A 25,991-nucleotide genomic window follows, 5' to 3' on the forward strand; every position below is an offset into this window, starting at 1 on the left:
CAACGTGTCAATGGTCGTCTTTTGGACAACTGTCAAGTCAGCAGTCTTCCCCATGATTGTGTAGCGTACAGAACTAGACTGAGAGACCATTTAAAGGCCTTTGCAGGTGTTTTGAGTTAATTAGCTGATTAGAGTGTGGCACCAGGTGTCTTCAATATTGAACCTTTTCACAATATTCTAATTTTCTGAGATACTGAATTTGGGATTTTCCTTAGTTGTCAGTTATAATCATCAAAATTAAAAGAAATAAACATTTGAAATATATCAGTCTGTGTGTAATGAATGAATATAATATACAAGTTTCACTTTTTGAATGGAATTAGTGAAATAAATCAACTTTTTGATGATATTCTAATTATATGACCAGCACCTGTAAACTTATCCAAGGGATTTTTTTTTAGATGTGATACAAGTTATAAGAAAGGCATTATTATTATATATATTATATATATTAATATATTATTATATATATATGTGCCCTTTGATCTTCTGGGGTGGTCTGAATGAACTGATCCAGGGGTGAGGTCAGTCTCATCAGACACGGTTCAGCTTTCATCTGCTGAAAGAGACAAAACAACATACAGTATGTCTCGTCTCGTCTAAAAATCTCAAACAAGACTCATGATAAAATCAATGTGTCTGATTTGTCTTCATTCTAGGTCAATCTTCCAAACAGTAGGTATAATCGCTATTTCTGATTTTGATGTGATTAGTATGTGTTTTCGAATTTTATTATAACATCTAAAATAATTTTTTTAACATTCTCACTCATGCTTTCCCTTTATCTGTTTATACAGGGTGTTCTCATTCGAATTCGTAGGTGTACATGTAAAATTGTTCATATCTAAATGTTTCACGTTTAAGATGCTCTCAGTATGTTGATTTTGTTTTATTTCAGTGTCTATCCAAACAGTTGTGGTCCATCAGAGGAGGCAAGGGAGGCTAATTCTCATCAAAAAATATATTAAATGAACATATAAACTAAAGCGATAAATTTGCAGCTGCTTTAAGCAATTTACTAATGGGCATAAATATAATTATTTTTTATTTTTTTGTCCAAAATGCATCCAAAAAAGGCAAAACAGAGGCTCAATGACATTTGCCTCCTTCCACATTTATAAACAATCATTACACCGTGTAACAAATTATTTATTTATTTTTTGGTTCCTGGGTAGTAGGTTTAAGTGTTATTTCCTAATTGCTTATGCCTCAAAAGTATAGAAAATGGCTATTATTCCCCACAAACTTTGCATTTGTGACCAGGACAGTGATATTTTGAAATGTACCTATTTTCCAGAACATTCCAGATAGATTCAGTGCTGAGTAAACTTGGAGTAACTTCTAGAATTTCCAGTAATATAATAATAGTATAAAAACAGGGGCCTTAAGCACACCAGTTCAGTTTAGTTCCAGCTGCCTAAGTGGATACATATCTGCATTCTTCTGAGATGGCATCAAGAGGCTGCAAGCATCCGGCAGACGCATTTTGCTATGTCTGCGGCCAATTTATAAAGATGAGCGAAAAGTACTCTGTGGAAGCATCTGTTAAGATGTGTGAGGCCTACAAGGCATATTTCGGCATGCCTGTCGGGGATCAAGACAAACCCTAGGCACCTCATTTAACCTGCGAGCACTGCAAAAAAAACTCTGGAAGGTAAGATGGATAATTGTTGCTCGGAATTTTGTGTTATAAAATTTGTTAATTTTTAAAATTGTAAAAGTTTTTAATTTTAAAATGTTTTACAATTTTAAATGTTATTGAAAAAAGATATCATGTATGAAAAGTGTTGCGAGAATCTCTTACACATTAGTCATGGGTGAAATAAATGTATTTTTGTAGGATGGTACAGAGGGGAAAAGAGAGCCATGAAGTTCGCTATCCCAAGAATTTGGCGGGAACCCACTGACCACTCAAGCAACTGCTACTTCTGCATGGTGGACCCTTCCAAACGTCGGACTGGCAAGAATGCACCTGCTATCATGTATCCGGACCTTCCTTCATCCATCGCCCCGGTGCCACACTGCCATGAGCTCCCCGTACTCACTTCTCCGGAGAGAGAGCAGCCGTCTTTAGAAGAGAGCAGCAAGTCAGAGAGCAAGGAAAATGTTGTAGATCCAGATGACAATTTCAGAGGTGGATCTGAGGAGAGAAACCCATACTACCCCAGCCAAAAAGACCTCAACGACTTGATTAGAGATTTGGTCTCACCAAGTCCAATGCCAAGCTTTTGACATCTAGGATCAAGCAGTGGAACTTGTTGGATGAAAGTGTGCAAGTCGCAGATCAGAGGAAGCGTCACCAACCTTTTTCCAGCTTCTTCACCCGTCAAGATGGGCTCTGCTTCTGCCACAATGTGACCAGTCTATTCGAGGCAATCGGAATTGCCTGTAACCAGAATGAGTGGCGCCTCTTCATTGACAGCTCATCCAGGAGCCTCAAAGCCATGCTGCTCCATAATGGTAATAAGTACCCGTCTCTTCCCCTGGTTCACTTGGTGCACTTCAAAGAGGATTACAACAGCATCAAGACCTTGCTGGACGCCTTGAAGTATGATGAGTACGGCTGGGAGATCATAAGAGACTTCAAAATGGTGGCATTCCTGATGGGTCTCCAAGGCGGTTTTACCAAGTTTCCCTGAAATCTTAGCCTTTGGGACAGCAGGGACACCAAGGCGCACTACCATAGGCGGGACTGGCCACAGCGGACCGAGTTCTCTGTGGGGAGGAACAACGTCAAGTGGGAGCCACTGGTGGACCCCCCGGAAGGTGCTGATGCCACCACTGCACATCAAATTGGGCCTTATGAAACAATTTATCAGAGCTCTAGATAAGGAGTCGGCACCTTCAAGACTTCTTCCCTGAGCTGTCTGAGGCAAAGGTCAAAGCCGGTGTCTTCATCAGACCACAGATAAAGAAGATCCTGGAGTACAATGAATTCCCCAAGAAGCTCACTAGTAAGGAGAAAGCGGCTTGGAACAGCTTTGTCGCAGTGGTTCGGGGCTTCCTGGGCAATCACAAGGCCGAAAATTATGTGGAGCTGGTTGAGACTCTGGTGAAGAACTACGGCACAATGGGCTGTAGGATGTCCCTCAAAGTCCATATCCTTGATGCTCATCTTGATAAATTCAAGAAGAACATGGGAGCATACTCGGAGGAGCATGGTGAGCACTTCCATCAGGATACACTGGACTTTGAACGCCACTACCAAGGAGAGTATAACGAGAACATGATGGGAGACTGCATTTGGGGGATGATTCGTGAAAGTGATTTACAGTATAATCGTAAATCTTGGAAAAACTACTCTCTTCTAAATCTTTTGTAGTCATTTTTGTATTACTTTAATATAAATACATGTTAATTTGGATTCATATGTTGGTTTTTTCTGACTTTGTGAACGAAAAGACACATTCACTCGTTTTCTCATTGGAAATGGGTATATTTCAAAATATCACTGTCCTGTTCACAAAAGCAAAATTTGTGGGGAATAATAGCCATTTTCTATACTTTTGAGGCATAAGCAATTAGAAAATAACACTTACTACCCAGGAACAAAAATTGTGTTACATAGTGTTATCAGAGGTAACATTTCAAGCCAATTAGCTTTCAGTTTCATGTTAGTGTATCATAATGCTTGTTTTGTTTAACCCAACAGGTGAAGAGAAACTTTCAAATTTAGTCAAAATATCAATGAAATCCATATTATTGAAGGATTTCAAAACAAGTTAAAGACTGACGGAGGATGGAACAGATTTACATAAGTAAATGTTAGATGGAATGGGTCTCTCCATTCGTTTATAAATATTTGTATTCGTCATTATCTGTAGATGGCACCACATGATCTATTTATTTACTTTATGTTGGGTTGGTGATCGGAAAGATTATAACATATATTTTAAAAAATCAGGGAGAGATAATTTGTGTACGGGAGCAAAATTTTCAGCTAAAAGATATAAAACCTACAGCAATCTTTTATTGGTTCGATCAGTCAATATTGATTTACAGTACATCAGCTTCCCTGAAAAATTCCTTAACGGACAGCCACTGTATCCAAACATGTAAACTGCCAGCCAAAAGTTTGGAATAATGTACAGATTTTGCTGTTTCAGAAGGAAATTGGTACTTTAATTCACCAAAGTGGCATTCAGCTGATCACAAAGTATAGTCAGGACATTACTGATGTAAAAAACAGCACCATCACTATTTGAAAAAAGTCATATTTGATCAAATCTCGACAGGCCCCATTTCCAGCAGACATCACTCCAACACCTTATCCTTGAATGCTAAATTGCTAATTTGGTACTAGAAAATCACTTGCCATTATATCAAACACAGATGAAAGCTATTTGGTTTGTTAAATGAAGCTTAACATTGTCTTTGAGCTGCCACAGATTGCAATAGACTGGCATGTCTTAAGGTCAATAACAAAAACAATATTTGCCAAAAATGGCAAAAAAGAAACTGCTTTCTCTACAAACTCAGTCAATAATTTTTTGGATGGGGGCCTGAGTAGCTCAGTGATAAAATACGCTGGCTACCATCCCTGGAGTTCGCTAGTTCGAATCCCAGGGCGTGCTGAGTGACTCCAGCAAGGTCTCCTAAGCAACCAAATTGGCCCGGTTGCTAGGGAGGGTAGAGTCACATGGGGTAACCTCTTCATGGTTGCTATAATGTGGTTCGTTCTCAGTGGGGTACGTGGTGAGTTGAGCATGGTTGCCGCAGTGGATGGCGGGAAGCCTCCACACGCGCTATGTCTCCAACAAGCCACGTGATAAGATGCACAGGTTGACGGTCTCCGATGCGGAGGCAACTGGGATTCATCCTCTGCCACTTGGACTGAGGCAAATCGCCATGCGACCACGAGGACTTAAAAAAAGCACATTGAGAATTGGGCATTCCAAATTGGGAGAAAAAGGGGAAAAAAATAAATAAAATAAATTGTTTTGACAAATGAAGGTTATACAATGCTTGACTTGCAGGCCCCATTTCCAGCAGCCATCACTCCAACACCTTTTCCTTGAGTAATCATGCTAAATTGCTAATTTGGTACTAGAAAATCATATGCCATTATATCAAACAGTTGAAAGCTATTTGGTTTGTTAAATGAAGCTTAACATTGTCTTTGTGTTTGTTTTTGTGTTGCCACAGTATGCAATAGACTGGCATGTCTTAAGGTCAATATTAGGTCAAAAATGGCAAAAAAGAAACTGCTTTCTCTAGAAACTCGTCAGTCAATCATTGTTTTGAGGAATGAAGTCTATACAATGCTTGAAATTGCCCAAAAACTGAAGATTTCATACAATGGTGTACACTACAGTCTTCAAAGTCAAAGGACAACTGGCTCTAACAAGAACAGAAAGAGATGTGGAAGGCCAGATGTAAAACTAAACAAGAGGAAAAGTACATCAGAGTCTCTAGTTCCCTATCAGTCACTCACTCAACGTTGTGTCAATGTAGTGACACTAGGGGTCACCCTTGGGAGCCCCAAACACCTCTGATCTTTGAGAAAAGGCTAATGGGAATTGGCGAGTGGAATTTGCATGCCACTCCCCCGGACATACGGGTATAAAAGGAGCTGGCTCGCAACCACTCAAACAGATTTTTTTCTTCGGAGCTGAGCGGTTGTGTTTCAGCGAGCTGAATTTCTCCGCCGAACCATTCACCTCAAAAGATGTTGGATTTATGGTGCATTACAGCGGTTTCTCCCCCTCTTGCACCGGTGGTGTGCAGAGAACGCCCCTGGGTGCTTCAGCAGCTAAAAGAGTATATTCTTCCTAATAAAAGAGTATATTTTCCTACTAAAAGAATGGCACAGACTTTTTAAAGATGCCTTTCCGTCTGTGTATAATTCCTGGTTGCGGTCGCTATCTCTCCACTTCTGATGGTCACGATCGCTGCCTCGCGCGTCTGGGTTCAGACACGCCGAGACAGTGTTCGTGGATGGCTCATGCTCTCACTGCGAGAGCGTGACCATGGCAACGTTGCAGTCGCGGCTTTCCCTCTTAAAGAGGAAAGCCACTCCAGCCGCTCCCGCTTCGGTCCTTCTACCTATGGGTTTGAGGCCGCGGCGGTTGGCACTGGGGGCAATTTGGGGACCTCAATGGGAGCTTCTCCACTGGGAAACCCCCCCACGGACCTCCCATTCCCCAGTACACTCGTGTGCCCTGGTTGAGTTCTGGGATGAGACCACCGGCTCGTCTCAGGGCAAGTTCGCGATCTCATTCAGGCTCCTCTGCGCCTGGTCGCCATGTTTGTAGAGCTCCTCCCCCCCGGGTAGGACCTACCATGGGGACTTCTCCACATGAGACACTGCCGACAAGACTCGGTAAGACCATGTGACATATTTCCACACAGTTTCCTCCCCCTTTGGCAGGGTGTGGTCTCCGGTGTCTTCCCCTTGGGAGTGACACCCCCCCGACGCGGATACTTATGGCCCCCAGTCGATAAATGATTTCCACTCTTTTTGGGGAGAAAAAGAAAAGGCCATGGCTGGGCTAGCCTGTCCCCATTTTTTTTGGGCAGTCGACTTGTCCCCGAGGTGCAGGGGACCGTACGACGCTCGGAGTGTTGGGGGAGGTTACGTGACGGTCAGGTGCGCTGACTACGAGGCACACAGTGGTCTGCCCGTCTCGCACCACCAGTCCACGTAACACAATTCAGCTAATTGTGGCGTTTTGTATAGTGTCACTACATCGACACAACGTCGAGTGAGTGACAGATAGGGAACGTCTTGGTTACTTTCGTAACCTCTGTTCCCTGATGGAAGGAACGAGACGTTGTGTCCTTTCTGCCACAACAGTGAACTACCTGCTGAAATGACCGGGACCTTGTCTCGGCTCCTCAGCACAAAACCTGAATGAGTGGTTGTGAGCCAGCTCCTTTTATACCCGTATGTCCGGGGGAGTGGCATGCAAATTCCACTCGCCAATTCCCATTGGCCTTTTCTCAAAGATCAGAGGTGTTTGGGGCTCCCAAGGGCGACCCCTAGTATCACTACATCGACACAACATCTCGTTCCCTCCATCAGGGAATGGAGGTTATGAAAGTAACCAAGATGTTTGAGAAATAGACACCTCACATGTCCTCCGCTGATAAATTCATTGAATTCTACCCGCTCAACACCAGTTTCATGTACAACAGTAAAGAGACGACTCAGGGGTGAAGGCATTATGGGAAGAATGGCAAAGAAAAAGCCACTTTTGAAACCAAAAAACAAAAAGAAAAGGTTGGAGTGGGCAAAGAAACACATACATTGGATAACAGATAATTGGAAAAGAGTGTTATGGATCTTTACCCATTGAGCTTTTGTGGGATCAGCTAGACTGTAAGCTGTGTGAGAAGTGCCCGACAAGACAGCCACATCTATGGCAAGTGCTTCAGGAAGCGTGTTGTGAAATGTCACCTGAGTATCTGGACAATCTAACAGCTAGAATGCCAAGGATCTGCAAAGCTGTCATTGCAGCACATGGAGGATTTTTGGATGAGAACACTTTGAAGAAGTTTAAGAAGTTCTGAACATTTTTTTTCACATTGTAATAGTAATTTTTCACATTATTAATGTCCTGACTATACATTGTGATCAACTGAATGCCACTTTGGTGAATAAAAGTACCAATTACTTTCCATAAGAGCAATATCTGTACATTATTCCAAACTTTTGGCCGCCAGTGAATGTGTACTAGAACTGCACTGTAATTATGAATACCTATGAACTTTGTGTGAATGATACACAAAAACGGATGTACAGATACTGTAGGTGTACATCTACCTCAATGTGCAGTCATCTTCTGTGACCTGCAGTTATTATTTCCCAAGGTCATCCCTATTGAAGGGATGTGGATCCATGGAGTGGAGAGGTTCATTCTGAAAAGAGACAGGAAAACACAATTTCATGGCTAACCATTCATCGCTAAGAGCATTGAGTTTTCTTCACTGCATTAATTCCAGTACACATTCTATGCTTTTCCACCAATGTCTACCCCTACACAAACAAACATTATCAAACACAAGTACAACAGCTCGCATATTGTTAGCTGAAATCCATCACAAATAATGCAGGCAGTGACCTCGAGAAAGCGTTATTACTTTGACAAGCGTCAGTCAGTTGGATGCCGTTATCTACAACCCTGTAATTATCTTTGCTTTCCAGAACAAATCCCTTCGCTCACTTTACCAAGTGTGTTGTGTTATCATAATGGCAGAGAATAAGAGAGTGTACTCTTGCATGTAGATGGTGTCATTGTATCACTGTCAAACCTCTGAATTTCCAATCCTATTGCATTAATTGACTCCTCAATCATACATACTTCACTGCTTTTGGTGTATAGAGAAAAAAAACTATATACATATAGTTTAGTGTATATATTGTATATAAATACATTTATTATCCATGCGATTTATCTAATCAGCCAATCGTGTGGCAGCAGTGCAGTGCATAAAATCATGCAGATATGGGTCAGGAGCTTCAGTTAATGTTCACATCAACCATCAGAATGGGTAAAAAATGTGATCTCAGTGATTTGGGCCATGGCATGATTATCTGTGCCAGACAGGCTGGTTTGGGTATTTCTGTAACTGCTGATCTCCTGGGATTTTCACGCACAACATTCTCTAGAATTGACTCAGAATGGTATCAAAAACAAAAAACATCCAGTGAGCGGCAGTTCTGTGGATGAGAGAGGTCAACAGAGAATGGGTAGAATGGTTCGAACTGACAAAGTCTACCTCAGGTAACTGCTCTTTACAATTGTGGTGAGAAGAATTGCATCTCTGAATGCAATTCTGAGATGCGGGTTGGTGCTGTTTTGGTGGCACGAGGGGGACATACACACAAAAAAAAAATATATATATATAATATTATTCACAGATAATCACAGCTGTGCTGAAAGATGGACAATATAGCATGATTGCAAGTGTGATTATTGCTTTTGTACAACAAAAATAAATAATTAGGGAAAAACTAAGGTCTGTCCCAAAAAACGCTTGTGTGTGGAACTATGCCACGGAACTATGAACTTCTTATGCCACGGATTCAGGATCTGCCGTTGGTCATTCGAAAGATGTGCCCAAGCCCACACTTTAGAACTAGTAAGGCCAACTTGGGCTGTTTCTAACAAGTTATTGTAGACGTGTGTGCGTATGTGTGTGAGAGAGAGCGTGTGATTACCTGCGTCTGTTAATTTAACTCTTTGTTCGTTCGATCATGGAGTGATGCTGTCATACATGCTATTGGAATTAGCCTACAAGTATTTATCTCGCGTTCAAATGTTTTGTAGTCAGAGAAAACATGGAGGATGCCAGTTTTATTCTTGTATATTTCTTGAGGAACTCTTATTTTGACAGTGACACAAAGTGTTCCTCCTCCACCATGTTGAAAGTTTACATTAGTGGTGGGGACTTTGATTCATCCCAGGAACTCGAGTCTTTTGAGTCCAATGACCAAAAAGATTAGTTCAGATTTGTTCATTGTCAATTTCTGTAAATTACGTCTTTGCACCAGTGGATGGCACCAAATGACTGTCTTTTACATTTTGAAAGCGTAATAGCATTGAACCAAAAGTCATTCACGATTCTTTATTAATGCATGTCTACAATTCTACTAAAAGTCTTCTGCACTGCAGAGTGTTTAAGAATAATAAGCCTTTCCCTGCTATTGACAACAAAGCATATACTGTTAAACAACAATCTTTTTTTTTATTTTTATAAAGCTATACAAAAAGATAACATTTCTAGACTAAAAAGTATGTTATTAAATCTCAATTAGTTATGTCATTTGTAATGTGAGGTCATCACTCACTTTTATTCATAATTTATCTGGCCCTTTTTCTTGTTGAACGAGACTGCCGAACTAAACAAACGACTTGCCGCCTCCTCTCCTTCAGCCATTCAGTACATCCTCGTTCACAAAAGAGTTGAACAAGTGTACCAGTACATTCAGCTCATTTATGAAAGATGTCTTGTGACAGACTATTTGTTTAATAAAGGGTGTAGTCTTTCAGTTGGTCAAACCAAAGATATGTTTCTTAACAGTCCGCACTAAAATACTACTGGCTCACACTGTAGTCAGTCTTTAAAAGCAGGACAAAGAAACACGAATGGAATTTGCATGTCTACAAATGTACGAAGACAATTAACATAACCGTTTTCACCAAAAATTACAAGAAAAGTTTAAGAAAAGCCAAAATATCTTACACTGTGCACCAAAGCACAACATTTCCATTCGCAGTTCATAATTTTAATTGTATAGTCTTCAGTCATTTTTACACATTCATAAATTGGGGATTAGTGTATACCGGTAAACTTGTCTTTGTGCATTTCACCCCTTTCTCACATGCCGAACTAATTGAACTACATGCCTCTCGTTCAGTCAGTTAGCAGAACCTTGTTAACAAACAAGATGACTAAGTGATTCATTCGTTTCATTCATGAACGAGTATACCAGTACATTTCATTCATGAATGAGACATCTCATCTTGTTCAGACTCAAATGACAGACTCGACTGGTTCAGTGAAGGGCATATTCGTTCAGCGGGTCAAACCTATGTATATGAGCTGTAGTCAGTCTTAACAGGCATGAAAAGCAATCAAAGCAGTCTTGAGCTGAGGTCACTGGCTTCAAAAGGGAGAAACTTCAGTGAACGAGAAATGAGTCAGTATATGGAGGTGAATGAGAACGATTTGTTCACTTAAATTTGTTCACAAACAAAACATCCCTAATTTACATCTTCTCCCAACTCTGAAACTTGTATCAGGTAGGCGCCCTGAGCGTGTTTGATAACTCGATCTGTCGTCACTCTCAGCTGTGGTCGGCAGTAATGCTGAAGCTGTTAGTTTAACTCTATTTCTCAGCTATAGTGTAGTAGGAATCAAAAAAATATGTGCACTGAGTGACACAGTTTGTCAGGTCAGCTCAACTCACTCATAGCACACACAAGATGGTCCCCACCTGCTGGCTCAAATTTTTAATTTCACAGTGATTAATGAAAATTCACACATCTAGCTGCTCTTACACATCTGCACTGCTCTTACATGTTTGTAATGCCACAAACACAAGCAGAGTGATACAAACAATAAAGCGTTCCAGTGCTGATGGTGTGAAATTACAACACTTGCAATGCCTCTTGTCCATTCAGATTTGAGGACGGAAACTAACTGTTGTATATTTATTATTATTATTATTATTATTATTATTATTATTATTATTATTGCAGTAGATAAGTGAATTCTAGAAGACAGTGGCAGTGCAGTAAAGTGACATCACAATATTCTGATATAGGGCATTGTATCTATGCATTGAGAAGACGCTTTTATCCAAAGTGACTTACAGTGCATTCATGTTACACCTTTTACCTGTAAATGTGTTCCCTGGCAATCGAACCTATGCCCTTGGCATTGCTAGCGTCACCAGTTGAGCTACTGAAGCACTGCTACCGCTACTTTATTAAAGGCAGTTTAGGTATTCCTCTGTAGGCAAGCTGTTATAGGCAAACATAAATGTATCAGCCCTTGAGCGATCCAAATTTGAATATGTAACGGGTAAAGGATGGGCAAGGAGGAGGCAGGAACCAGCAGAACAGTCAACATACTTTAATTACATAACTGAACTTAAACACACACACAGTGGCCACATGTGTCTCTCTCTCTCTCTCTCTCTCTCTCTCTCGAACTGGCATCCCCGGCTCCTCTTTATCCCTCTCCTGGCTGATTGGGCTGATTCAGCGCCGGGCGTCCATCGTTACGGCCCGGCCACACCCTCCTCCTCGTCACAGAATATTTTTGCCTCAAACAATAAATGAAATCCAATATGCATAATATATATATATTTAATAAATAATTTCATTTATCCTGTCATGCACTTACACTGCTTCTGTAATTGAAGCAGTAGTGTAGTCTAGGGCATACTCAGGCATTCGCCACATTCTTAGGATTTTGCGTATGCCCACCTAAAATAAGGGACAATACCTATGGCCGCCAGAACAACGAGTAGGCTTTTGACCCCGAAATTTATTGATCTGCTTACGCGGTGCCGCAACACCATTTGAGTGAATTTGTTTTTTTTTTTTTTTTTTTTTTTAAGTGTACAGAGATTCTCTCTAAACGCGCATGGAGCTGCGGGTGGTGGGAGTGCAACTGATTGCACAGGCAAGACAGACCGTCCGACTAAGCTGATCCACCAATCAGAATGTTCATTTCAGATGCTATTGGATATTTGCTAACCAATAATATTTTCTGTTTCAGTAAGGGGCAGGACATGCTGATGCACAAGCATCCCTGGAGTAACCATAAGTTGCGTTGTGAATTTATTTCCCTGCTAAACGTAAATATATACCCTGGTGGCCAGAAGTTTGGAATAATGTACAGATTTTGTCTCAAACTAGAGACTCTGATGTACTTATCCTCTTGTTTAGTTGTACATCTGGCCTTCCACATCTCTTTCTGTCCTTGTTAGAGCCAGTTGTCCTTTGTCTTTGAAGACTGTAGTGTACACCTTTGTATGAAATCTTCAGTTTTTGATCAAATGACTTTTTTCAAATAGTGATGGTGCTGTTTTTTACATCATGTCCTGACTATACTTTGTAATCAGCTGAATGCCACTTTGGTGAATAAAAGTACCAATTTCCTTCCGAAACCGCAAATTCTATACATTATTTCAAACTTTTGCCATTTAAATTTAACTTATGCAATTAAACTTTGTGAAAATACTGCATGTTATTGCACCCATGCTAGTTTGATGCTCTTTGCAGTCGCAGATGCCGGAAAACTGTGTCCCGTTATTATATCAAATGTCTTTTAATGCTGTCAGTGTTGCCTTTTGTTCGTGATATAAAATCATTTCAATTTATATTTCTTAGTAGGAAAACAAGTTCACTATACACAGAAAAGCACATAGTAAACAAATAAAACAAATAACCATTAATTCGTATGTAGGCTATATATGGTAATACAAAATGTGTTAATGTGAACATTAGTACACTCATTAGGTATACAATGCTTTACAGTTTATTACGTATGCATTCATTTATTAATTTGAGTAAGTATTACAATTTTCATAGTAGCCAAATGAAAGGAACATTAATGACTCTTATTAATTTAAATACATATTTAACATCAAGTTACCATACCATGTTTCTTAGTAATGTACTGTACACCATGCCAGCAAGAAACTTACCCTGATATACATTTAAGTTCATGTGGGACTAATTACAACAGCCATTTTTTAAATGGGAAAAATATAGTATTTCTTACACATTTTACGTAAGGACTTACATATATCAAATTTATTTTTTTTAATGTATTAATATATGAATTTTAGAGACTGGGTGCATGTTTTATTTTATATTTTAATTAAAATTTATGCCCACCTCTTCAGAGACAACTACACCAATGAATTGGAGGTTGAAGTGATGTGGATGGTTAAGCTTCCCATGTTTTCATACAGACTACTTACCTGGCATAGATCATCCACACAATCTGTTTACAAGCACTTTGTCAGCCAAATGAGACAAAGCTTCCTCACATCTCATTGCTTGGTTTTATCATTATGCTCCACATACCGACTGGAATGCACCTGCAATGGCTGGGAAGAGATGTTTCTCAGGTTAAACAAACGGAACCGTTTATAGGGGAAGCTAGGTAGGGATATGCTACTCTTGGTAACATGAAAGGCAGAGAACTGGATATGTGGGTGGACTTGGATTGTGCAAGTAGCTGATGCAACCGTGTGTTATTTAATAGTGACTAAACGCTAATCTGAAGATGAATGAAATAGCATGAATATAATCAATGTTTACTTGGTGATATGGGCCTGTTTTGTATGCTATTTTAGCAGTTGTCTAAAAGATAATAGCCTAAAACCCAAAGTCTCTGAGGTCTCTGGCTCAAACCACATAGTGCTGTTGTTCTGTTGCTTCAATTAAATTCTTAAGCGAAGGCTTTGTTTCATGAGTTACTCAGCACAGAGCTTTATCTTATTCCTTTTACCTCCACACTGACCATTCATTTGCTTAAAGTAGATAATGATTACATCTCATGTTACATTCTCAGGTGTAAAGGGAAGCTATAAGGGTTATTTAAAAAAATTTAGTGGCTTTATTTTGAAATTTCCACATCGTCTGCACTGATCATTGGTTATGGAATAGTAATGGAGGCTGGATTAACTGGTCTCTTTCCTATTATCTCTTCTGAAGAGGCACTGAGAGGCGTGAGCCTCAGACAGCACACCTTTTCATGCCTGTTCCATACAAGTCTGTTTAATTCACTTACAATGACTTTGACTGAGGCACGGCATAGTAGTAGTATTAACATCACGGGAATAAAATCAAATAAGACCACATTCAAAGGATGAAAGGCACTACAGACTCATCACACTCGCATTTCAAAAGGCTAAACATTGCTAAGAAATTGGACACAGTTTGTCAGTTCCCCTTTTTGTTAAGTTAAGAGCTTCATGTCCTTAAGAATTGTGCATCTTCTCTCCAGCTGTGTTAAAAACCAAAAGGAATTCAATTACGAGACCACAGCACGTAATGTCTTCAGGCCCATGCTGCCAAACAAAATAATTTTACCATTCAGCGGTGTGTTCCAGTGTTTAAGCTCTGGTTAAATCTACATGATTATACTATGTTTAATTTAAAATGTTGGTAGTTAATGTTTGTATCTTTTATATTTTGTTATTTTTTTAACCATTATCCTTTGCTTCTGATGTGTTTACATAGAAGGCTACAAAAAGCTACAGAAGAGTTACAGTATAAAGGTTAATATCTCATCTAAACAAATGGCCAACTAATGTTTGTTCTTGCCAAGGTCAAGTTTAAAGAACAAGAGGCTTGGTTTTACACATCACTTGTTCACTAGAGCTCAAAAATATGTACAGTGGCCCCACAGCATTTGGACACTTGAGACGCACTCAAAATGTATGAATATCATTGCATTAGATACAACAGTTTGACAACCAGAAAGTGTCCAACATACATGTCTTAAATTTGAACAGTGTATAGTTTTATCATTTAAAACCAACACAAATTTCACAAATGTATTAAATGTTTTGCTTGAAAGGTTGCTTGTGCTATCTATCTTTAATATAAATGCCACTTTTTTGATATTTTGTTATGTAATGAAATGGCTTTTATAAATTTTTTTTTTTTTTTCTTTTAGTGTGGCATACTTTTTTGGTTCCACTGTATGTAAGGACTTGTCTTAGGTCAAAAAACTACCTGGATAGCTACCGTAGGTGAGGTGCCTATAGAAATGGCAATTCTTAATGTGTAAATGTTGTATTCTTGTTGTGCAAAAGCCCATAGTGTTTAATATCATGACTATATTATATCCAGTATATGGGAAACAACTGTAAGTCTTTCACACAAACAAACAACCCCCACAATAAGCTAAAAGATTTGATGATGGCATTATAAAAGCCTTTTTGTTCAAATGACTCTTCATCTCTGTCTCTCTCCATGTGATGACCATTACTGTCATAGAAAACAACTGTCATTTTCAACAGTGTTGGATATTCCACTACATTTTGACAGCAAATTGAATTTCTTGTAAATTACAGTCTCACAGCAGATGAAATCATGTATTAATCTGTTATTGTCATTATAAATGCATTCTTTCTAACCACTGAAAACAAATAAAAAATTTAAGGAAAAATTTATTGTGAAGATTTTCCGGCTAAAGTTCAGTTACTTGTTGCAAATGTGGGTAACACCACATTAATTCACAGCACATTTGACAGCAGTCATAAACCCTTTAAATTTGTTTATCTGTGGCACCGTCATGTCTGTCTGAATGTAGGCCAAATATCCTCTAGCTCTTGTATAATCTTGGTTTAGACCTTCTGCACTCTCTCTTACCATGCAAAGTGGAACAGTTTAGTAAAGACAAATGAGATTCTATACACCCAAGTTTCAAAGTCCACTGGTGACAAGTCAATGCCTAAGGCACTGCTGTGCAATTGCAAAGTCAGAACCTGTGTGGCACTGATTAAAAGACACTGCCCATTTAAATTAGAAGTCTAATGCCATTCAGAGTCATACCTGTCCACAAACCACAAATATTGTTTAAATAATAATCCTTATTGTCACTGTATATACTGTAATTACATACTACTTTACATAAAGTGGCTCCTACAAGTATTTGGACATTTAATCCACATTTAAAATGTATGAATTCCATTGCATTAACAAAATATCAAACTAAGCAGCATCTGCAAATAATACTAGACCTTTTCTCAGAACTAACTTGACTTTTTGAGCCATTTAGTGTTATCTGTGTAATCAGTGTAATTTTTAGTGGATATATGAAGTCAGTTCCCCTCAAGTACACACACACACACACACACACACACACACACGTTGGTTCAGCTATCATTATGAGGACTCTCCATAGACATAGTGATTTTTATACTGTACAAACTATAGATTCTATCCCCTAACCCTACCCCTAAACCTAACCCTCACAAAAAACTTTCTGCATTTTTACATTTTCAATAAAACATAATTTAGTATGTTTTTGTTTTTGTTTTGCTTTTAAGCGATTTAAATTATGGGGACACTAGAAATGTCCTCAAACCACATTTATAGCATAAAACCCTTGTAATTACCAGTTTGTAACCTAAAAAAAAGTCCTCAAACCACTTAAACTTAAACCACTTTAAAATTTAGGAGCAACTCTTAGAAATTAGGGGCGAGTCACTCCTAGTTTTAGGACTCGTAAAATGTTCATCTATTTTCATCTCATTTTTATTATTGTAAACTTAGATGCAGTACCTCTCCCAAAAATTGAAACAATCCAATTACACCAGAGATAATCTATTCAATCTACTGTATGTGTATATATAAAAATATAATTGTCTGTCTTAGCTAACAAATAGTGGTTCCCTGTCTACCAATCACTGAGGGAAATTTAAAAGAGCTCGCTAATAAAATGTGACGTCATCCATAGCAACGAGGTCAACTCCGCCTTACTCTTAAGTTCCCTATCTGTCGAGTGTCACTCACTCGACGTTGTATCAATGTAGTGACACTAGGGGTCACTCTTGGGAGCCCAAGACACCTCTGGTCTTTGATAAAAGGCCAAATGAAAATTGGCGAGTGGTATTTGCATGCCACTCCCCCGGACTTACGGGTATAAAAGGAGCTGGTATGCAACCACTCATTCAGATATTCTCTTCAGAGCCGAACGGTCATGCTCACTGAGCTGAATTCTCACAACTGTTCATTCACCTCTGCTGGATCTGACGGCGCATTTCAGCGGCTTCTCCCTCCTCTGCACTGGTGCATTGCAGAGAACGCCCCTGGGCGCTTCGGCAGAAAAAGAGTATATTTCTCTAAAAGAGCGGCACACACGGAATGTCTTTTTAAAGACGTGTCTTTAAAGATGACTTTCTGATTGTGTGTTGTTCCTGGTTGCGGTCGTTACGTCTCAACTTCAGACGGTCACGATCGCTGTCTTTCGTGTCTGGGCGTGACCCACACAGAGGCAGCGTTCGTGGATGGTTCATGTTCTCACTGCGAGAACATGACCATGGCAACGTTGCGGTCGCGGCTTGCTTTCGTAAGAAAGAAACGCTGCTACCTTGCGCAGTTTGCATTCGAGGGTCAAGCATATCAGTACAAGGTCCTCCCTTTCGGCCTGTCCTTGTCCCCTCGCGTCTTCACGAAGGTCGCAGAGGCAGCTCTTGCCCCGTTAAGGGAAGTGGGCATTCGCATTCTCAACTATCTCGACGATTGGCTAATCCTAGCTCACTCTCGGGACATGTTGTGTGCACACAGGGACTTGGTGCTCTCGCACCTCAGCCAGTTAGGGCTTCAGGTCAACTGGGAAAAGAGCAAGCCCCTCCCAGTTCAGAGCATCTCTTTTCTCAGTTTGGAGTTGGACTCAGTCTCATTGACCGCGCACCTCACGAACGAGCGCGCACAGTCGGTGCTGACCTGTTTGAAGGCATTCAAACAGAAAACAGCGGTTCCACTGAAACTCTTTCAGAGACTCCTGGGGCATGTGACATCCTCAATGGTGGCCACCCCGCTCGGGTTGATGCATATGAAACCGCTTCAGACTCGAGTCCCGAGATGGGCATGGCACCACAGGACACCACGCCGGTCTGTCACTGTCTCTTCAGCCCATGGACCGACTTCTCATTTCTACAGACAGGTGTTCCCCTAGAGCAGGTCTCCAGGCGCGTCGTGGTCACGACAGATGCCTCCAAAATGGGCTGGGGTGCTGTTTTCAACAGGCACGCAGCCGCCGGTTTATGGACGGGCCTGCGGCTGCGTTGGCACATCAACTGCCTCGAGTTGTTGGCAATTCTGCTCGCCCTGCGGAGGTTCCAGCCGTTGATCCAGGGCAAGCATGTGTTAGTTCGGACAGACAACATGGCAATGGTAGCATGTCAACCGCCAAGGCGGTCTGCTTTCTCGTTGTATGTCATAACTCGCCCGCCGTCTCCTCTGGAGTCAGCAGCACTTCAAGTCACTGCGAGCCACTCACATCCTGGGCAACCTCAACACTGCAGCGGACGTGCTGTCATGGTAGATTACCCTTGGGAGAGTGGAGACTCCACCCTCAGGTGGTCCAGCTGATTTGGAGTCAATTCGGGCAGGCACAGGTAGACCTGTTCGTCTCCCAAGAATCCTCCCACTGCCCGCTCTGGTATGCCCTGACCGAGGCACCTCTCAGCATAGACGCGCTGGCACACAGCTGGCCTCCTGGCCTATGCAAATATGCATTTCCCCCAGTGAGCCTACTTGTACAGACTCTGTGCAAGGTCAGGGAGAATGAGGAACAGGTCGTCCTGGTAGCACCCCACTGGCCCATCCAGACATGGTTCTCGGACCTCGTGCTCCTCGCAACACGCTTTACGCATCTATTTGGATCGCACGCAGAGCTTTAGGATCTCTGAGCAGCTCTTTGTCTGCTTTGATGCACAGCGGAAAGGAAGCGCTGTCTCCAAGCAGAGGATCGCCCACTGGCTCATTGATGCCATAGATATGGCATATCACACCCAGGACGTGCCGCCCCCGGTAGGGCTACGAGCCCATTCTACCAGGGGTGTAGCGGCCTCCTGGGCCCTGGCCAGGGGTGCCTCTCTAACAGACATTTGCAGAGCAGTGGGCTGGGCAACACCCAACACCTTTGCAAGGTTCTACAACCTCTGGGTGGAACCGGTTTCATCTCAGGTAGTGGCACGCAAGCGGGTAAGCCCGGGATAGCCGGCCGGGTGTATTGCATGCACATAGCGCCTTTCACCTCCTCTGAGCTGAAGACGTGTGCCATTAATTCCCAGTAGTGTTCACAAACTATGTTCCATGGTTGACTTTCTCCGAGCCCTGTGGCAGTCGAGTTTTCGGAGAGACTCGATGCTGGCCCAGTACACGTGCTAAGAGCCTTGTTCTGGGGTAGGTGCTCCGCATGTGCTGGTTCCCTGTAAGGTAACCCCATGCGACGTATATCTTCCGCTAATTCGTTTCCCTGTTGGCAAACTGCGTCTTTCTTGGGCAGAGCCCCCTCTGCCACAATCTCCATGTTTGTAGTAACTCCTCCCCCGTTGGGTAGGATCTACCATGAGAATTCTCCACATGGTCGGCAAGACCATGTGACGTATTTTCCACTTAAATATCCCCCCCTCTCTTTGGGTGAGGTGTGGTCTCTGCAGTGTCCTCCCCTTAGGAGGGACACCCCCTGACTAGACCTGGTGGCCCAGTCGGATAATCCCCCTTGTTTTTTAGGGAGTAGAAAAAAAGGCGAAAAGAGGCCACGACTGGGTTAGCCTGTCTATCTTTTGGGTAGTCGACTTGTCCCCAAAGGGCCATTCGACACTCATAACTATGTTGTGGGAGGTTACGTGTCGGCCTGGTGCGCTTGCTACGAGGCACACAGTTGTCTACCCATCACACACCGCCAGTTCACGTAACAGTTCAGCCAGTTGCGGCATTTTGTATAGGGACCCCTAGTGTCCCTACATCGACACAACGTCGAGTGAGTGACAGATAGGGAATGTCCTGGTTACTTGCGTAACCTCCGTTCCTTGATGGAGGGAACGAGACGTTGTGTCCCTCCTGCCAAAATGCTGAACTACCCGCTGAAATGGCCGGACCTTGTCTCGGCTCCTCAGCATAAAACCTGAATGAGTGGTTGCATACCAGCTCCTTTTATACCCGTATGTCCAGGGGAGTGGCATGCAAGTACCACTCGCCAATTTTCATTGGCCTTTTATCAAAGACCAGAGGTGTCTTGGGCTCCCAAGAGTGACCCCTAGTGTCACTACATTGACACAACGTCTCATTCCCTCCATCAGGGAACGGAGGATACGCAAGTAACCAGGACGATTTCCTTACTAAAACTTACTCTCAGCAGTTTTGTGAATAGGTTTTCAGAAAAAATCCTAGCTAGGAACTCTTTGGAGAACTCCAAGTGGTAAGATAAAAATATTTGTGAATTCGGGCCCAGGAAGTAATTACTTTTACATAAACAATGGTGAGCATGATGTGGAGTTGGCATTTCCGCTCTAAAATTACATTTTTACTCCATTGACGGTTAGGTTTTGGGTTGGGATTTGGGTTAAGGAGTGGGTTTTATAAAATATGCATTCCTGTTGACTGTATTACATAATTTACAAATAAAAATACAACTTGCTTTTGGCACCACCCTGTGGACATTTCCCTTTCACAAAAGCTTCGGCCACTGGGGGCACTGGTTTTGAATTTCGGTAAGCATAGACTGATTTCAGCAGCAGAGATTTCAACCTTCTGTCACCAAATTCAAAGTGTGATCAGTCTACAACACCACAGCTTCTTTTGTATTACCTTTCCATCCTCATAAGCCATCTGATAAGCATCAGTGATTTAATCATCCTTTGTTGCACAAATGGTTCTCTAAGTGAAAAAAAAACTCTGTTTGAGCATGCCCCTGTCTTAATTGGACTATAAAACATTGCTGACCTCAACAAAATAGGTCAATCTATCAAGAGGACCAAAATAATGCTACAACGGCGAAAACGGTTCATGAATAGAATGACTGACTAATATACGAATGCTGAAAGTACAAACAGATCCCAAGCTATCTTTTGAAAATCATTTAAATATGCTGTCTGTTGCATAGACTACAGTTTGTTTTTGACACACAGAATTGTTGTAACCAGAAAGAGCAGGAGAGGGAAATACTGTAAACCAAACCAAACTCAATTATTCCAAAAGAGTATGATTTTGTATTCTCTTTCTGTTGTTATTGATGATATGCTTCACTTGTGTGGGACCTCCTGTAGCATAATTAATTCAAAGTGTTAATTACCCAAATTGTTACTGAAGGCCATTTCACTTGAGGCCATACAACCATTGCTTAATACTTTAAGTGGTGTGTGAGTAATTAATCTTTGGTTTTAGTTTCATAAGTATCTCTTATTGAGGTTTTTCTCCCCTCAAGCTATCTGTCACGTAATGTGGTAGTAGAGATGATGGCGAGGTGATGGATCAATTTGCAGGCTTTAATGAAGATATCAAACAATGTGGAGGAAATAAAGAATCAAATAGACTACATACTAACATCAGGATTACACAGACGAGAACTGACAATCAATGAACAAAACAGGAGGGTATTTATACACAGATGGAACTAATGATGGAATGGAAGACAGGTGAGGATGATGGGGAACAGATGGCTGATGAGGGCAGTGTACCATGGGAATTGTAGTCCAGGGGAAAACTTCAAAATAAGAGTCATTGGAAAACATGAGGGAGACAGACTGACACTAACCCTATAGGATGTTACTTGGCTAAATGTTTTATTAATTGTACTGTCACAACAAAACATTAGCAGATGCTCCTCACTTTGACATAAAATTGTTTGCTTTATGGTGGAACTTTTTCAGTGCTTTTGATAATTATTTGGGTCACAGAAGTGATTTCCATGATAATAACAATTATGCTAACATGTCAAACTCGGTAATGAATGCAACCCAAAAGCAAAAAACAACCAATTCAAATAGGATATTTAAAGGTGAAGAATGTCATATCAATATCACCAGAATAATTACCCCATCTTCCATTGCTCATATAACAGAGAAACGCACCCCCAAACTCACAGCATTGGTTTTGCCAATTGAGTGTGTTTACATGCACGTTCTTACACCGATTATGCTTAATAAGCCGACAACGCATGCGGTCATGTAAACTCAATAAACCGCGTTCTGTTATTGGCACAAAAGTCATAAACGACTTATGAATAACCTGATTGACACGGGTCGATTTTTGCCCATTATGCCGATATCGCATGCCATGAAAACACCTTGCACAGTGTTCTTACCGGCTCATCCAATGTGCGCATGTGTTGAGCACATGCCTCTTCACGGTTTGATGTAAAAAGTAGAGAATAACGCGATTATTTAAAATGTCACGTAAATGCAGATTTCTTGCCTTGTCAGATTTTTTTAAATAAACTGATTTTAGAGAGTAATCAGCATATTGGTATGCATGTAAACAGGCTCAATGTTGCTAAGTCTGTTTGTTTGAGATGCTCAAACAGAGCAATGTTTTGTTAGCACCACAGAATTGCAGTGTTTACACTTTTTGGGATAATGAACTGTCAAATGGTTTAATTATAGTTGTCTCATCATGAAGACAAGCAGGACTTAACACCCTCCTCCATCCCCAGCTCCACATCTTGCATGTTCTGTGTTTTAGTTTTTCTCTACATCTGTCTCGTTGTTCTGTGCTCTAAGACTACAACTGATTGCAACTTGAAATTCCTGTCTCCAGTGTGTTATTGTGCTTTGTAATTGATGTATCAACTTGATGTACAGTATCTGAAGTTCTATTAAGTGTTAATTTAACCTATTATGCAATAAAGGACTGTACCATTTTGCACTGTCTGAATGTTTAAATTTTTTTACAATGTTGTAATATTTCTGCTGGACCTGTTCCGTTACCCCTGGAGGGATTTTATTTGCTGCTCTCCCTGCTCCATCCGTGCATGGCTGTGTTATGGTAGCCAGCTGGTAGGTAGCTGTGCAGTATGTAAACCTCACTCCCCTGGGCTCAAGAGGTGCATTAGCAACTGACGCTAGAGGCTGTAGCCTTTAGCCTCCTTGTTAGCGCACCCACCCCGTGCTGGAGACGCCGGTTCGAATTGGAGTGGGTTGAGCAGGACCAATTTACAGCTGCATGGATGGGTGGGGTTTGCCCAGAACAGAACCATACTGCCAACACCAACAGATGCTTAAATTGTGTACAATCAATAAAGTATTCATTCAGTATTCAAGTTAGTATTCATTTGACAGAAGGGGTCCTGACTGAAAAGTGTGTGTGTGTGTATATATATATATATATATATATATATATATATATATATATATTTTTTTTTTTTAAAGAATTTCCATTGACTTTAATCTAAATATTCCCTTTTTATATGTGTGCCTAATGCGTGTTATATTGTTGGACTAGTGATACGTTTGCAGCTTACCAAGTCTGATTCAAACCACAGCATCTCAGCTCACAGAAAGACAGGCACCTGTTGGAAGGATAAATCTAATTTAATAAAAAGATTTTGAGGCACTATTAGTATAATACACAAAATGATCAGGAGACAATGAGTGAGACAAAACAAACATACACTTGCATGCATGATTAACAGATGGATTGAAAACAGTTTGACAAAGCATATGTTACTATCAAAAAAGTAAACCAATTTGTGGGGCTGGACAAAAGCTGTCAGAGAAGAATATGATTTGAGAGGAGCCATCTTTTTCACCGTTTATGGTTAAAAAGCTTAGTTTAGCTGGTCAGGTATTAAATATCAGTTTTAGCTTCTTTTAAAAGATGGATTGTTAATTTTTTTTCTTAAGTGTTGGTAAGTCATTTTTGTTGTCTCTAGTTAACTTTATTAGCGGATTTAGAAGACTGGTATTTATTTGTGGTTAGTGAGGGCAGGTTTACTTTTTGAAGTATAAATAACTTAATTTATGACTGGCATTCGCAACATTAGAGTTATTATTAGGGTTACCTGCTTAATGTTTAGTCATCCTTTCGTTGTCTTAATACGCGTCAGCATTCAGTTCTAATAGTCACAAAAGAGAGTTCAGGTCTCTATAGGGCCTTCAGTAGTTCTAAATAGTGTTATTTAAAAGCATTTGTATTACAACAGAAATGCATCCTTTTGATGTTCAATATCATAAAGAGCAGAAGAATATAGGTAGCAGAGATGAAGCAATTGATCTGGAATCCATTCACTCCTATGAGTGATGAAATATCAGCCATACTGTATTCACATGGGCCACAGTGGCTGAAGGCACTTAGAACATCTTATTGTAATATAGGGACGTTCTTACCTCCTGAATCGCCATATCTTTCTCAGTCACGCTAGTGCAGACAAGTCAATCAGAATTTTTGCTTAATACGCTGAAGCTTAAAGAGTGTGTTAAAAAAAGATTCATTTTATTGATCTAAACAGTTGATTTCCATTAACATGTTAAACATTTAAATGATTAATCAAGAGTCAATGAACAATTTAGAGCTAATGTTAAAAAATTATTTAACAAAGTTTAATTGTTTTAATGAAGCTTATCTATTATTACACAAAATAACTTGACAACGTCTCTACGGTTCATTTTTTTTTTTTTTTTTTTTGCTGTTCTTTGTTGAATATAAATAAAAAATAAAAAAACATATTAGCCATTTCCTCATCTCAAACAGCCATTTAGTACTAAAGACAAGTACGTACCTATCTAATTTTACAAAAATGATCTCATACTTATTAACAAACTATAGCAACACAAGTTTAACAATAATAATCACCTATTTAGAGAAGCTTGCACAAGGTGCTTTACATCCTTTTTATTACATATTTTATGTACAAAAACAAGCTACACACAAAGAAAATCACTTGTATGTGGCTATTTACATAGCCAATTGCTTTCAAACCCAATACTGATATCAAAATTAAATGTACAAACTCAGTATTTACCATAATCAAATCAAGACGTATTAAGAAAGATGTTATGTACAATGAGTTTCGATACATTTTTTCCTTAACGAAATGATTCTCAAAGTCAGGGAAGCATAAAGGTGTAGCTAATTCAATGCTTTACATTTGGGGGACAAACAATGAAAACTAAAAGGAGCATTCCATGAAAAAAGTAGACTGCCAAGTCCTTTGCCAGAATTCAGTTTCAACCAATGTTCACAAAGTCCATATTGTCAGATAGGAAAAGGGACCGTGTAGGGCTTTTTCCTGGGTTAGGGCAATTTTAAAAACATGATTGACCTATCACTTAAATGCTTTTTTAGATGATTTAGTAAGGTTGGCATTCTGCGGAGTTCACATTATCTGGAACACCTTTAATATCTACCATAGGGGTGATCTCTGTAGCCCCCTCGACTAAGTCTTGATGCTGGGGCTTTGAGGTTTGGCCGGGAGGATATCCAGTCCTCTTCTGCTAAAAGAAAAGTGATTGAACAGGGAAAAAATGCAGACCAATTTTTGAATCGGGTAAATTTAAAACAACCCCAACTCAAAGCATTTCAACACTGTGGAAAGAGGAGATATGTGACAGATGCATACCTAGTGTATTTTGAATGCAAATTTTAGTCTAAATTTTGGTCATCATATACGCACCCTCATGTTACTCAAAACTCTGAAACACAAGTGCATTATGATCACTGACTGTTAAATTCAGTTACAATTTTAATGGGATTAAACACACACACAAACTATATACATATACTGTATATACAGTATATATATAACAGGGTTGGGAGGGTTAATTTTGAAATGTATTCCACTACAGATTACAGAATACACGCTGTAAAGTGTAATTTCTAACGTATTCCATTAGATTACTCAAGGTCAGTAACGTATTCTAAATACTTTGGATTACTTCTTCAGCACTGGTAGATTTTTTCACTTGTTTTGACTATAAAAACTCTGCAAGTACAGTAAGACAAAATACACATGTTAAAAATACATTCTCTGAAAAACCTAAATATCTTATGCAGTGTTGTTTCTAA

The 25,991-nt window shown here is 40.3% G+C and overlaps 1 protein-coding gene across 5 annotated transcripts in view; it reads right to left on the minus strand.

Annotated features, from left to right (window-relative positions):
- Positions 1–470: 470 nt before the first annotated feature.
- LOC127411821 (KH domain-containing, RNA-binding, signal transduction-associated protein 2-like) overlaps positions 471–25,991 on the minus strand; it is a 159,832-nt gene continuing 134,311 nt past the window's right edge. The window contains exons 9-12 of one of the 5 annotated variants that reach the window (XR_007892348.1): positions 25,334–25,417; positions 23,449–23,496; positions 7,766–7,860; positions 471–559 (exon numbers count right to left, since the gene is read on the minus strand). Coding sequence is in view for 2 of the 5 variants with exons in the window: in XM_051647630.1 (XP_051503590.1) it covers positions 25,323–25,420 (98 nt within the window). In the remaining 3 variants the exon portion in view is untranslated. Of the gene's footprint in view, positions 560–7,765; positions 7,861–23,448; positions 23,497–24,627; positions 25,421–25,991 lie in introns of those variants that run through there. The other 4 variants (XR_007892346.1, XR_007892347.1, XM_051647631.1 and 1 more) reach the window with 4 other exon arrangements.

This window comes from Myxocyprinus asiaticus, chromosome 21 (genome assembly GCF_019703515.2).
Source record: "Myxocyprinus asiaticus isolate MX2 ecotype Aquarium Trade chromosome 21, UBuf_Myxa_2, whole genome shotgun sequence".
Classification (NCBI taxonomy): domain Eukaryota; kingdom Metazoa; phylum Chordata; class Actinopteri; order Cypriniformes; family Catostomidae; genus Myxocyprinus; species Myxocyprinus asiaticus.